Source organism: Rhagoletis pomonella, unplaced genomic scaffold, assembly GCF_013731165.1.
Source record: "Rhagoletis pomonella isolate Grant_MI unplaced genomic scaffold, Rhpom_1.0 Rhpom_scaffold_00002, whole genome shotgun sequence".
NCBI classification, from domain to species: Eukaryota; Metazoa; Arthropoda; class Insecta; order Diptera; family Tephritidae; genus Rhagoletis; species Rhagoletis pomonella.
This window is the reverse complement of record NW_023458556.1, coordinates 14,744,249-14,758,558: the sequence shown is the minus strand read 5'-3', so window position 1 is coordinate 14,758,558 and position 14,310 is coordinate 14,744,249. Positions and strand designations below refer to the sequence as shown.

Below are 14,310 nucleotides of genomic sequence, written 5' to 3'. Positions count from 1 at the left end.
AAAAAAGGCTAAAATCCAGTGTATTGCTATCGCAAAAACGAAAACAATTCTCTTCCACCATCAAAAACATATTTGCCGACATCATTGTGTACTGAGTGGCAGCGGAGCAGGTAGGTTGGATAATGCCAAAGTGTGGCTATAATTTTAATGTAATGCCCAAGAATTTTGCAATTCACAGCGCTGTTTAGAAATATGGATGGGTCTGATGTATTGAAAGAGTACTTGGATTTGTTTACTGCTGATTGCAGGCAACTCAAATTGTTGGTAGCTCCCAACGCTGTAATTGATTGGTTTGGGCGCACGGTGCGTGGACCAGCCAAGATCCATGACTATTTCAGGTTTGATTGTAGCTATACACTTTTTTCACATATACAAATTTTACCTTCCAATACTTAGATTCGAAGTTGCTACGCAATATGATCATATGGATTTCGATAAAGCCGAATCCTGTGCACCAATTGAACAGCGACCTTCGCACTGGAAAACGTAAGTATTTACATAAACATCTGACTTTTATGCAAACTAAACCATGAAAAATGTATAGCAAATTGCTGCATACCGGTGATACGGATTTTGTCTTACCGATAAACAAGGTTACTGGCTTAACTTCGTTGAAAAGTTATGCCGACAGTGACATTGACGATGATGATTTGCAAATGCAACCATTGCCTGCAGGCAATCAAACTCCAGAGCACAATAGCAGCAGCATTGCACATATTAATGAACTTACACCACCGTCGAGTACTATAAAACTTGAAGCTACGGCAACAGATTCTGAAAGTGAAGTAGATGATCCGGATAGTGCAAGCGCACCTAAGCGATTAAAGCGTTCACTACCCACTCCGTTCAGCTATTTACGACGTCTGCCTACAGCCACCACTAAAACTACACACGTGTCTAAAAGGCAGCTAACGGCCTCGCAACTTGACATGCAAATGTTGGGTGATGATACGTCCAGCGACGAGGAGTTAGATGCAGATATGCGTAAGAAAATATTAAGCGAATACACTTCGCTGCAGTACATAGAATCGACTGGGTTTTTGCGTGCCAAACCACAGGTACTGCCTCACACCGACTCGCCACCAACACCGCATCGCATGCATGATTGGGATAGGCCAGTACGTATACGCATGTCATATCGTCGAAGTTTATCCGATCAACAATTGCAAGTCGTTTTGGTCATATACGAACATGTAAAGAGCAGTGGTACGGATGTGATTCAAGGTGCAACAGCTATTAGCATGCGTCGCCGTAATCTCATGGCACAGTTCAATGAAGCAGCGCTAAGTGAACCGTCGCCAACTACGCAGGAAGTGACTGGCGATGTTGAAGAAATTGTTGCTACGGATGTCACCACTGTAGTACCATTGACTGATGTTGGTGAAGACGCGTCCGCTGCTGTAGATACGGCACATTTGCGTACTCCGTCGAAAAGTGGGCCAACACCACCAGCTACACCAAAACGCAGGCCACGGGTGCCATACGCTATGTCGGGCATGAAGCGTATTGCCCCAACGCCCTCGACGTCTACTCCAAAACGCAGTGCAGCACGTACGTTGAGGCTTTAAGGGGAATAAAGTCGAGCAACGGCGATGATATTTTATTTGGCAGTTTAGCAAATTTTTTATAAAACTAGTTTTGTTTGATTAAAAAAAAAAAACACAAACAAAAATCGAATGATTCAAGGGTTTAGTAAATTAAAAATCGTACAAATATATGTATGTATGTGAAAAAAAGATATTTTAGGTGCTGCATTGCCACGGAATTTTCATCTCTTGAATATTTACTTACCATAAAATACTTTTCAGTAGCTTCTTGGCAGAATGGAAACTAGTAAAAACTATTTTATGTATAACTATGTTTTTCTGTATTAGGAAAACTATAGTGGTTTTCTGACTATAAATTCGTCTTCGCTTTGTTGCGCTAAATACCCGTGAATCATTCGCAATTCAAAATTTTTCGCAAAATATTTCGAAAACCGCGAAACAGTTTTGCGGTTGCAAAAATATGTACTTCTATTCGGAGTGAAGATTGTGGCAAAATTTTTCTTCTAATTATCGCTTTGCTAAAATGTAATTTCCTTACCAATGTTTTTTTTTGGTTTTAGGTTATCCATAGAAAAGCTGCAATTAAAAACCGTAACTTGATACTTCTAAACCTTAACTACGTACATGCATATGTACATAAGTGTGTGCTTGTTTTTTTTTTATATACATATGTATGTATATACAATTAAACTTTTCCTAATCCTCAAAATTAATAAAATTTGTTTATTAAACAAAGTATGCTTACGCTAGAACTCCACATCAAGCACCCTGCGTTTTTAAGCTTTCAGCGCGCTATTCAGTTATGCCGCATTTCCACTAGGCATTGAAATGACAAAAAATGTATGCCATATAAAAAATTGAAAAATGGAAATGAAATTAATGAAAATTTTTTTAATATAATGACACGAATATTTTTTAATGCCCGACTTTGTCATTTGTCATTTAATGCCTAGTGGAAATCCAGCATTATAAGTTATATGCCTGAATTAGCGTTAAGCACCAACACGCTTGAGATGCCTGATGTGGACCTCTAGCTTTATTGCCCCAAATAGTTTCTAGATTTAATAAGTTTCAAATTTAAAATTAGTTTTCGTCTCTTCAACTCTGAATAGAAATGAATATTTTAACAATACCCATTGAAATTTTTTGAGTGCTCACTAGAGACATTCGATATTGAGGGTCTATGATCCCGCATTTTGCATATATAAATATCCCTTTATACATTATATTTTGTTGTATGTATTTGAAAGCAATCACGTCGATTGTATATTTTCTATAGTTTTCATAGCCATTTGCAACTTACATAAATATACATATATAGTGGTCTCATTTATTTGCTATTAGTAATTTAAATGTTAGCTTGTTTTACTACTATTTTTATATAGATTTATATGGTAAAATTAATCGAATGTATAGCACGTGTATGTATATGCAATTAAGACACACTTTCCATTTTCCTATTACTCTTTTTACGCTTTAAAGGGAGCTTCATCGTAATAATAATGCCGCTGTATAACGTAGATTATTTATGTACATGTGTACTTACATATGTATGTATTCATACTTAATTAGTTTACATTGAAATAATGTATGTATTTCTTATGGGCATATTTTGATTGTTTATTAAAAAAAAAAAAAGAAAAATAAATGTATTGAGAAAAACGTATGATGAATTGTTGGAAAAAGTTATAGAGAAGTCGAATAAAATATCAAATATCAATAAAATGTATTACCAGCGATGGTCATTCTATGACAGCGGAATGCCTGAGACATGCCCCGAACCGATAGATGGACTCAGAACACAGGACGTATTTTTTCCTTTGATCATAGTAAATTTCAGTGGTTTCTTTAAAATATATGTAGATATGTATGTTCTTTATTTGTAACGCTTTAAAACCTACATATGTATATATATGGTCCAAAATGCTTTCGAGTTGATTTAGGTATCTAGTTTCTGGAGGCAGTCAACTTTCTTCGGCGGTTGGAACAGAGGCAACATGCAGAGGTTGTTTATCAATCTTGTTCGTGTAGATGCCTCCTGACGTACCTTGGCTAGAGCTCTGCTGCAAGCAGGTGTCTGTTAGGTTGCCCTCGTCTGTGACAACCCTACTCCCTGCTCCATGACGGGGACATCTGAGCCTCGTCGTGTGATTGGTTGTTGGTTTTGGCAGGTCTGTACCTTCGTCCACTGCGTGCTGCTAGTCCCGGGCGACCGCATGTGCCACAGGTTCACTCCTCTGTACCGTTCTCTAATAAATTGGGACACTGTGAGTAGAGTATCTCACCACATATGAATGCCAAGATCCCTTATATCCGCAGTGGCATATATTCGGGAAGTGCTTTTCCTACTCGCCCAATCAATGCACAGATAAGTAAGGGACTCAACCAGCGTTGACCCTTCGAAAGAACAGAACACGTCGCATTCGAAAACTTTCGGTGCAATCAAACACACGACGGTTCTCAAGGAAAATCTTGACATGTCCCTTCCGGAGCGGAGGAAGCGGCGATTCATCAACTACATATATGAAAAGACGACAGTCATTGCGGTCAAATTTCACAATGCTAACATCAAACCGCGTGAGTTCCCTAACTTGGCGTTCTCATCGTTGCTGAACTCACTTCTCCGCCAGCTGGATTTATCTCTTCGACCCTGCTAGCTTCTCCACTGCGATGAAGCTTGGCCATTTGACGATTAGGATGCCACTGTGGTAACCATCTCAACAACATTGTGCTTTCTAACGAAACACTAGCCAGACACGTGGGAAAGCCCTTCCTCGGCATGAAAGATGACCTTAAACTGTACGTAAACCCTTAATTCTCGAAGGAGGAGCAGGTCAAAGGCCTAAGCGAGCTAACCATCCACAGCACACGCCGCGTTAATATCGTTATAGGCGACCCCTCGACACCTTTTAGCGGAAACAGAAGTACCGCGTGAGACGCAATACAAGCCGATTCAACTATGGCAGGCTGGTGCAGCCGCCTCAACAGCTTCCATTCGCGCCTGAGACCCGTAATACAGTTCTCTCAGTTTGATACTTTCTTTTCTGTGCGCTTGCATTATAGTACTGAGACTTACCACAAGTAAGGGCTCAGGTCCTATCGGGGTCAAACAAAAAGCCATTGTCGCTATCTGATCAGCTTGCCTCGTTGCTATCGAATTTTATGTGGCCTGCTACCCATTTAGCTTCGCGAAGCTGCGAAGGAATACGCAAGTTAATCTCTGCGCACAGACTATGGAATCGACTTCCGCTTGGAAGATAATTGGAAAAGTTACCAAGGGAATTGACAGTGTCGGGTCATATACGCCTGCTCCAATACCCTCAGCGCCCTTAGCGCAATCTGTGTACCAGTATAGTGTGCTCGCCTGATTGTGTCTCTTTATTATAGAAGTCTACAGGTCGTTTTGCTGTATTATTCTAAGTATGAAGCCTGGCAGCAGCAGGAGTGATTGAGATACTCTCCCATAAGTTACTAAAGCTGATACGCTTGGCTTTTATAATTTCCTTGTCCTATTTTTTTTTGAGCTGGCTGAATACTCATCCCTAGTGCGCTCTGCCCACTTTAAGAGTCTGCGCACCTCTTTCCTGAGTTTTTAGAGCTCCCGTAATCACCAAGTAGGCTGGGACTTCCCTCTTGGTTTGTTCAAGGGACAGCTAGAGTTAAAGGAATTCAATACAGTACCTTTCAGCCCATTAATACTATCATCTAACTCCATACCTTTTTTGTATTTTGACTCTTAACTAGGTAGCTTCGCCCTGAGTACTTCAACGTACTTATCCCGATCAGTTTTCCTGGGGTTCCTCTTAAGATAGCCCGTCCAGCCTTCATTGCAAAGCGTCTGTGAGTAGGCAGTTAGGGCTCAGCTGAGACCCACCTTTGTGTGTGCTGACTAATCTGTTAGTGAGAGTTATGTCAATAAATTCCTTTCTAACCCTAATAACGATTGTTAGTCTATGACCCCTACTGCTCCACTCAACATTGTAGGCGTTCGCATCGCAGCGGGAAGTCGCCAACTGTGACAGAACTCCATCAGCTGCTGTATTCCTGCCGTTTACTGACGGCGTCGTCTGAACTGCTCCCAAGCCCTGTGCTAGAAACTCTGCCATGCCGAAATAGTTAATATCTTTCTTCAACACCACAAACGCTCTGGCCCACTAACTAGAGAGGTCCCAAATTAACTTGTTGCAATTATGATTCAGGCCCCTAACCTGGCCACTGTATGATGCCCAGGTCCTCGGTGGCGAAACTGCAGCTACCGCCTGGTGCAGGTTGACCTGGGCTACTGTCAAGTGCAGTGTGCTCATTGCTTAGTTTCGTGTAGATCCACGAGCGGCGAATCGCTTCCGCCTGTCGAGCTCAAGCGTGCTGCTCAAGCGCAGTAGCCGCTTTCTCCGGAACGAAAAGCATTAGCCTTTATGCCGCGATGTCTGATTTTGGTATTACATATCTTTTTTTTTTTTTTTTTTTAAATGTCCGGATCTTTTAAGGCCATTAAAGGTATTGTATAAAAAAGTTAAACCAAAAATTTCTTTAATTTTTCTTTCTATGATTTTTTTAACTTTAAAAATTAACCTTTCTAACTATAATAGTTTTTCAGATATTCAAGAAATAAACTTGCAAAATCCGGGAAACCGTGAAATTTTGATTTCGAATTTTTTTTTTTAATTGCTTTTTGGTTGTTTGTGTTTCCGATAGGGTAGGAGTATGATGTATTGTGGAACGATTTTCCGTCATCACTTGTCAAATTTGATTTGGAGACAAACCGGTTTCGGCGTTGTGCCATCTTCAGTGTCATTTTTCGTTCTCCGTTTTTTTTTATGTTTTTCTTTTGACAGAATTTCGATCTCGATTTGAGATGGATTAACCCATTTGTATGTATGTGCGTAAAAATGGATTCTTTTTCATGGTAATTAAATCTATGTTTTGCAAAGAAGGTTTACAAATGTTTTAGTTTTTGTAAAAAAGTGACATGTAAATATTTTTTTTTGTCAAGTATTGCACTCAACTGTTAACCGTAATTATACGTAATTTATTACTGCAATGTATGTCTGAATCGTAACTGAATAAAATAACTATTTTTTTTTTTAATATTTGATAAATTTATTTACTTTTTATGTAACTTTCAAGTTTTTTTATATTAAATAATTATTATTAGTTATTTAATTATAAATCTATGTATGTACTTATAGTTTTACAAGTAAGTTAACGGCCGTTTGATTACATAGTTAATATATTTTTGTTAAATTTTTTGTTTTGTTTTGATATTGCATTTTTTTCTTCATCTAAACGAATGCAATGATTTTGTATTTGCTGACCCGCACTTATAAAAATAATAAAAAATAAAAGTAGAGACCAAAAAAAAAAACCAAACAAACAAACAAAAAACATTCTATGGCGACAAGTAACAAATGTATGTACATATGTTTGTAGGTAGGTAGTATGTATATGTACATATATGTATGTATATGTATACTTATGTAGTATGTTGCTATGTATAATTTTAACTTATTTAAAAACGTGCATTTAACAAATACTGAATTTTAAATTGATATTTTACATTAAAACATGCATTCAACTCTTTTGTGCCTCAATCTTCCTTCCTTTCACCTATGCATGTAAGTAAGTAAGATCTATTAGGTTTCCTTCTTAGAGCGAATAGCGCGTACTATCGTCCGGTTTTACCTCAACTGGTATAGCCTTGACAATGAAACGTCTGCGATTGAGCAGTGAAATTGCACTAGAAGTGGAACTTTCAATGCTGCTGCCATCATCAATAGGCTGTTTGGGTTAAAAGTAAGCAGAAAAGTGTAGAAAATTATTAGAAAGGGTTAGATACTTTTTTGTTTTAGATATATGTATGTATGTACATAAATAGATATTATTGAGGAAATATCGACCCCTTACCGCTAAAAAGACGTAAGCGACTTTTTTTTTTTGAAAATTTTATTTTTGATTCAGAAGTGTATCTACATAGATGCTGTAGGAATGTTTCTTGCATAAAAAAGAAAATTTTTAATAAAATGTCGCTTACGCCTTTTTGGCGGTTAGGGCTCGATATGTAATAATTAGGTTATGCCCATCAATTAGAAAACTCGAAAGCATTTTTCTTAGAAATCTAAGCAGTTCCCTCAAATATTCGAGACTTTCGAGGTTTCTGTTGCTTTTTATAGTTAAAGGGAAAATATGCGTAATATAAAAAGCGTAATTTGGAAAAAATTATGATGAAACCAGGTTACATATATGCTAGATGCTACCTATATTATTATTATTATCATTTAGTACGCTGTTTTATTGCCAATTTTTTGTGTGCATTAGTAATTGTATGCGTATTTGTGAAGTTAATTCAGTAATCGTGCAGGAAAATGTTAATGTCGTACTAGAGTTATTGCACCTCGTTATACATATGTATGCACATATGTAGGTGCGAAGGTGAAAGCAAAGAAGAAAAGTAGCAAACGATAGTGGCAAGCACAGAAAACCACTCAAAATTATACTCACTTAAGTTAGCGGAAAAAATTTGTTCATTACTTTGGGACATACATATACAAATATATGTAAATCATTTAAAACGCCTTTAATAGGTAGTAAATTACAAAATTCCATTTAGAATGTGAATCACAAGTGCTAATTGCATAAGTCCATTTAAATACATATTAAATTCATTGGCAGCTACAAACTGAGTATGTATGCTTGTATTTACACAATGTATGTATGTATATATGTGTGCATTTAAAAATTTACAAATATTTGCATTCTTTTGACAAAAGCGAATTTAAAATTTTTTTTTTCTTGCACTAACCGCTTTCCAAAATTTTAACTATAATCAAAAATATGCAGCGTATTCTTTAGCAGTTTTTTTTCTCTTTAAATCGGTTTAATTTAATTTTTTTGGTTTTTTAAATTAAATTAAATATTTTCCATTACTATTTTGGCGTGATTTTTTAGTCTTCTTGCTATTTAATAAATTTACGCGACGTATTCGATCTGGTTTATCTAAAACGAAATTAAAAAATAAACAAGTACAGTAAAAAATAAATTTTTAATTGAAAAGAATATAAAAATTTTTCTCATAAAAGCAGTGTATTAAAATTTGTATGATGTTTGTTTTTATGTTTATATGAATCTCGCCTTAATGAGCATAAAAATATGTGCTTATATTAAAAGATATTAACGTGATGTGTTTAGTTATGTATGCACATAAATATGTTTTTAAGCCAAATACCGCTGATGATGCCATTTATAAAAATTTACTGTTATTAATTGGAAAATTGGTGCTTTTGAAGAGTTTAATATAGTTTTTTTTTTTTTTGTAAAACAAAGTACATTTGTAAGCCAATACATATATATGTCATCACATAAGCTAGAATATTTGTATGTGTAAAAATACTCAACCTTTTCTTCTAACTCATCAAATTTTTGTGGTGCGATTTGTTTTAAACCTGAAAAATTGGAGATATTTCAAACTCGAAAACTTCCGAGAAAATTTTTTTCTATTCAAATTTAAAGAGTTCCGAGATTTTTGAGGTTTTCTTTCATGGCAAAAGGGATTGGCCGCTTTTGTAGTTGTAGTTTTAGAAATTAAATTTCAAGATACATATACTATATAATTTTCAGCATTTTTTATTAGATTTACACAAATTTCTGTAATCTTAATAATATTGCTGGAATAGGAATACCACACCCAATTCTTTAAGCTGGTATTTTTTCAATTATATATGCATGTTTATCGTTAGTAATATATAGACTGTTTTTTTCACTGAATACGTACAACATATGTACATTAAGGTGCATCACTCGCCATAGAAAAAAAATTGGTAGTGTTTATCATCGGAATTATAGCATCTAACTATTAAAATATAAGACAGCCGCTAAAATATCTCGAAAAACTATTATGCTTTGCCCTGGATCAATTTGAAAATATCGAAAAATATTAGACTTTTTTAAGAATAAAATTAGGTCTTAAACTATTTTTCCGAAAAACTCACCTCAGATAATAGCAGAATTTAAGAATCAAGGTCTGCATAAAAATGTTTAAGACTTTTATTTACGGAATCAAAATGTACAGATTTTTGGAGGTATGTATGTTTTTCCAAATCGCACCAGCTCACACAAATCTTAAAATTTTTCCTAAATATTTTGGTTGAAGTTTTAAAAAATATTAGATTTTATAATTCCGGCACAGTAACATTTTTTGGTGAGGCACCCTAATGCATGTTCATAAAAACATGGCCGATTCTATAGGCACTTAAAAATATAATAATTAATATAACGCTATAAACCCCAAAAACGCAAGGGCAACGTTACAAAAATTTAAATTTATAATAGGGTGGTTCAAAAATGCACGTAAAAAAGTAAAATTGGATTTTTAAAGCTCTCACTCCCTAGGGTTGTTGTTCTATACCGAAAAAACACACACCTATTTTTTTCGAGATCAGAAAATATTTAGAGGTCGCTCAGAGCGCTCAAAGTTTTCCTTGTATTTTATATGAGGAAAAACATGTTTTTGTGGAAATAGTTCAAAAGACTTTAGGGAATAGTACCCAGTTGTTTATTAACATTTTTTTAGTACTAACGATTTTTGTTGGGTCCCTCCATTGCATTTTTTTGTGGTTTTTGGGGGACCTATTAAAAACTTGTTAATATTAAGAAATGGTTAAATAAAGAATTATGTATTATTATTGGAAGTCTCCTAAAGCGAAACAGTCGTTTCCGACCGAAAAATATTGATTTTTAAAGAATTCTACACCATTCACTCTAAATAAAATATGTATATGGCGCTTATGTATCCTTTGGGCGCTTTGAGCGACCTCTAAATATTTTTTGATTTCGGAATAAAAATACAGGGATATGTTTTTCTACATATAGAACAATCCTGGGTGGTGAGAGCATTAAAATTGCGACTTTACTCATTTTGGACCACCCTAATGTACATACGTACATATGAATGTATGTATGTGTATAGGTTACTTATGCGTTTTCAGGTTTTAACAAAGGCACTATTATCACTGTATTTTACTGTAAAACCTCCATCACCTTGTATAATTTCTAATTCTTCAAGCTCTTAACTTTAAACCATTTAATTTAATCGCTTATAATATATGTATGTATGTATACCCAATACACATGCTTGTTTAGTGTTTTATTTAATTTCAAAACAACAAAGAACCCATTAACGCATTTCTTTAGCATTTTAATTTAATAAAGTACAAATGGTAATCTATTCCCCTATCCATAAGTTTTTAAGTACATTTGGCTGCATCCGAAACCATATTTTACGTATGTATGTATGTATGTATGCTTGAATGCATACATATATGTACTTTAATTTTATTGTTTTTACATTTTACTTCTGAGTACTCACATCAATACAAGCGCACTGACTTTCGTCAAATATTGTGCCAGTCGTACAGGATTGGCTATCACGGCAGACACATCGGCAAGTTGTTTCATCCCAGTATTTGTGCTCTTGCTGGAATAATTAAAACACAAAAAAAAAATCAAATGAATTTTCAATGTTAAAATATGTTATAGTAGTTTTATTAAATTTTAGTGCGACTGAATTAAACTATACTGGATTAATTAAGTTTAATTACATAATTACGTAATTCAATTTAAATTTCAATTTAATTTACTTGAACTTAGTTAAATTTAGGAAATTAAATTTTATTAAGTCAATGAATTAAATTAATAAAATTAATCAATTAAGATTTTAAAGTTAATTGAATTTCATCTAATTGTTTTAACTTAACTTGACTGAACTTACCCTAAATTAACTGGACTTAACTTATTTTAATAAACATTTAATATTTGTTATGGCGTTTCCTTTTCTACCGCAAAAGGTTACTGTAGAAAGAAAATGCCACTAGTTTCTAAAGCTTAATTAATTAAACAATTTTATTTCATCTTATATAATTATCCTTACCGATAAACATTTTTGCAGCGCATCCTCATTCGTACACACACAACTGCACATGTCACGACGATAAATTTGGTATGAATTGCAATCCTATAAAAAAGAGCATATATTAAGTAAGTAAATCATATCACTACATTTCCATATGTATGTATGTATGTATGTATGTTTTTTATTTGCTCCACCCTCTTCAAAAGCATTGCATGCAAGACACACCCAATATCCATTAAAAAGCAAAGGCTAACAAAACAAAAAAAAAAGCGACCATACCCGCCTACCTACCTCCGCCTTGATGCGACAGTCACACTGACACCTTGTATGCTGCTCCACCACAACGATCTCCTTGCCACGTATGCGCGTACTGTCGCCATGGTAAATTTTGGTCACCTGAAATGTAATGAAACTGTGTAGGTTTTCAAAGCGTTTTGTTTTGTTTTATGCTTGAAACCGCCAAAACTTCAAAAGCAAAACACACACCTCAAAGTTGATTGTCTCGGTTTCGGTGGGTTGACACGACATCAGCTGCGAACCACAGCAGCCGCCACACCGTTTCACGCGCGTACATTTCGGAAAGTAGACGACTTTGGGATCACGTGACGGTTCGAGTGGTGTGAGCGGTACAACGGTGCTCTCGGGTATACAATTAGCTGCCTTGGGTATTTGTACATTTGCTGTAGTAGGTATAAAAAGAAAGAGAAACGTGAAACGAGAAAATGGGTTAGAATCTTTGATTCTGATGAGTATACAGTATTGGCTTACCGCGTTCTACACTGCGTCTGAAGGTTCCTAAAAAAAAAAAGAGTTGAACAGAAATAATAAATACAAAATTAATTTGCTAGTTAGCATAACTTCAGTCAGCTTTAAATATAAAATTATGTGTACTAGTAATTTTAGCAAATTAATCTAGGTGACGTACGCTTGCCCACATTTGACGCCCGCTTGAGCGACAACAATGTCGTCCTCAACGTGTCTTGATTCGCAAATTAATTAACGTCGATCGTCATGCTCACATACATAGGTATTTTCCTTTATTGTGGTTTTCGATTTTTTAATACAGTATATATGTATGTATTCTGAATTTTGGGATTTCACGTTGAGTGAGCGACAACGAGTGGTTTTATCAGTGACTTCATTGCTAGCGAAGTGACAAATTTATGTAAATACAATATTTTAATTATTTATTTACCTTGTAAGCCTAATTTTGGATCAATTGTGTCCTTTTCGACGAAACGTTCTATGAATTCCGTTACGTCTGTCACGTTATCCAGTTCTTTGTAGAAGTTCATAAGTTCCTAAAAGAGAAACAAATATGCATTACTTAAAAATCATTTGTAAAAAAAAAACTGATAATAAGAAAATAGAGTACATGAACTTTTACTTGAATAAGCCTCCCCAAACTTTTATAGGACGTATTTTATTAGGTTATAGAGTTGTATTTTGTCAACACTTAAAATTGGTAGCGAAAAAGTCGCGTGTGTTAATATTTCAGTTTTAAACTTTGTACGAAAATTAGAGAAATTAAACAAAGCTTCATCGAAATTCCAAGGTTTTTAATTTTTATATCTGAGGCTCTTTAAATTTGTATGGCTTATTAAATTTCAGTATAAAAAATTGCAAGTTTAAAATTGCTAAAAATCCCCTTGATTTTTGATAACTTATTTTCCTGACGGCGCGCCGCGGCGCACAGTGTTTCGACCGTATGGAAGCAGGTGGCAAAAAGTAGATTAAAAAACCGGTTGGGCTTAGAGAGGGAAAAGTAAAAGTCATAAATACAAAAATTTCACATCATTTACTCCAAGATGAAATTTCTATAAACAAGATTTTAGTGATTCACAAAGTTGTCATAACTATGAGTAGTCATGTTGTCATAATGTCATAAATTTTTTAATGGCTAAAAAGCAGAGACATAACTATTAAAAGAGAAGAGAATAAAAGTCAATCAATAATCATTATATAAAGATAAATTTTTTTCGAGCTATCTATAATTATTATTCAAGGACTTATATTATAAACGTTCTTTCATAGTAATTATCATTGAGATAAATATTTTTAAGTCTTCAAAGACTTTTATTTTAAGACTTATATTATAAAAGTCTTTTGACGGGACTTGTTCAGGAGCATTTCTCGCTTAGTTGGGGACCAGTTCGGGTCTAGGAGGGGACCAGTAGGGGAGCACTTTGGCACCATTTGATGCTTGGTTTGGGACCCGTTCGGGACTATATACGAAATTTTTTCGCACTTATAACTATTATCAAAAGACTTTTATAATATAAGTATCAAAATAAAAGCCGTTGAAGACTTAAAATTATTTATCTCGCTGACAATTATTATGAAAATACCTCTATTATACAAGCCTTAAAGTAATAGTTATCGATGACTTACAAAAATTTTCTCATACATAATTATTATCAAAAGACTTTTATAATTCTTATGAAAATTTGGATGACTTTTTTAAAACTCCACCATGAAATAATTATTATTCTTGTCTTTGCTCAAAGGCCATACTCGTAGTTGAGTGAGTAGAGATGCGTTCTATACATAAACATATACATATATGTAGTATATAAATACATACATAAATACGTATTTTTGCTTTAACTGTAATAATTACCTTAACGCACGAACGTTACACCCTTTTCTAGTCTATATTAGAATTAATAACTCATAGGTTGTGTGAATACCCATTTCAGCTTTTTTTGTGATGTACCTATACTCTATCGCCATTTAAAATCTATTAAATCACAGATAACTTTTTTAGATGTAAACTACATAAATAAATATAATTTAATCTTAATTAGTTACTTATGTATGTACAGTTGTCCACAAAATAATAGGAGTGGGATATTTTAA

General features: G+C 34.5%; 2 protein-coding genes across 4 annotated transcripts; one reads left to right on the top strand and one right to left on the bottom strand.

Moving 5' to 3' along the window:
• The first annotated feature begins 6 nt into the window (after positions 1 to 6).
• LOC118733116 lies at positions 7 to 2,433 on the top strand. 2 transcript variants are annotated; one of them, XM_036462343.1, is made up of 4 exons: positions 7 to 110; positions 179 to 338; positions 397 to 486; positions 545 to 2,433. In XM_036462343.1, exons 2-4 carry the CDS (start codon positions 193 to 195, stop codon positions 1,566 to 1,568), a joined length of 1,260 nt encoding a protein of 419 aa, XP_036318236.1. In that variant the 5' UTR covers positions 7 to 110; positions 179 to 192; the 3' UTR covers positions 1,569 to 2,433. The 2 variants fall into 2 exon arrangements, with proteins under 2 accessions (XP_036318236.1, XP_036318237.1); XM_036462344.1 differs by having other exon boundaries at positions 162 to 338.
• A 4,560-nt stretch (positions 2,434 to 6,993) lies between these two features.
• On the bottom strand, positions 6,994 to 12,748 carry LOC118733114 (vascular endothelial growth factor C-like). Of its 2 annotated transcripts, none has more exons than XM_036462341.1 (7): positions 12,647 to 12,748; positions 12,220 to 12,246; positions 11,938 to 12,131; positions 11,731 to 11,847; positions 11,470 to 11,553; positions 10,909 to 11,016; positions 6,994 to 7,325 (listed from the first exon to the last, which is right to left on the bottom strand). In XM_036462341.1, exons 1-7 carry the CDS (start codon positions 12,744 to 12,746, stop codon positions 7,194 to 7,196), a joined length of 762 nt encoding a protein of 253 aa, XP_036318234.1. In that variant the 5' UTR covers positions 12,747 to 12,748; the 3' UTR covers positions 6,994 to 7,193. The 2 variants fall into 2 exon arrangements, with proteins under 2 accessions (XP_036318234.1, XP_036318235.1); XM_036462342.1 differs by having other exon boundaries at positions 11,743 to 11,847.
• Positions 12,749 to 14,310: the final 1,562 nt, after the last annotated feature.

Excerpts from the sequence above, each read along its gene's own strand:
- LOC118733116 (XM_036462343.1), top strand. The coding sequence starts at position 193 with ATGGATGGGTCTGATGTATTGAAAGAGTACTTGGATTTGTTTACTGCT. Across the intron at positions 339-396 it reads AAGATCCATGACTATTTCAG|ATTCGAAGTTGCTACGCAAT; the intron begins GTTTGATTGTAG and ends TCCAATACTTAG. Across the intron at positions 487-544 it reads CGACCTTCGCACTGGAAAAC|CAAATTGCTGCATACCGGTG; the intron begins GTAAGTATTTAC and ends AAAAATGTATAG.
- LOC118733114 (XM_036462341.1), bottom strand. The coding sequence starts at position 12,746 with ATGAACTTCTACAAAGAACTGGATAACGTGACAGACGTAACGGAATTC. Across the intron at positions 12,247-12,646 it reads TCCAAAATTAGGCTTACAAG|GAACCTTCAGACGCAGTGTA; the intron begins GTAAATAAATAA and ends TTTTTTTTTTAG. Across the intron at positions 11,554-11,730 it reads AGGCGGAGGTAGGTAGGCGG|GATTGCAATTCATACCAAAT; the intron begins GTATGGTCGCTT and ends TCTTTTTTATAG.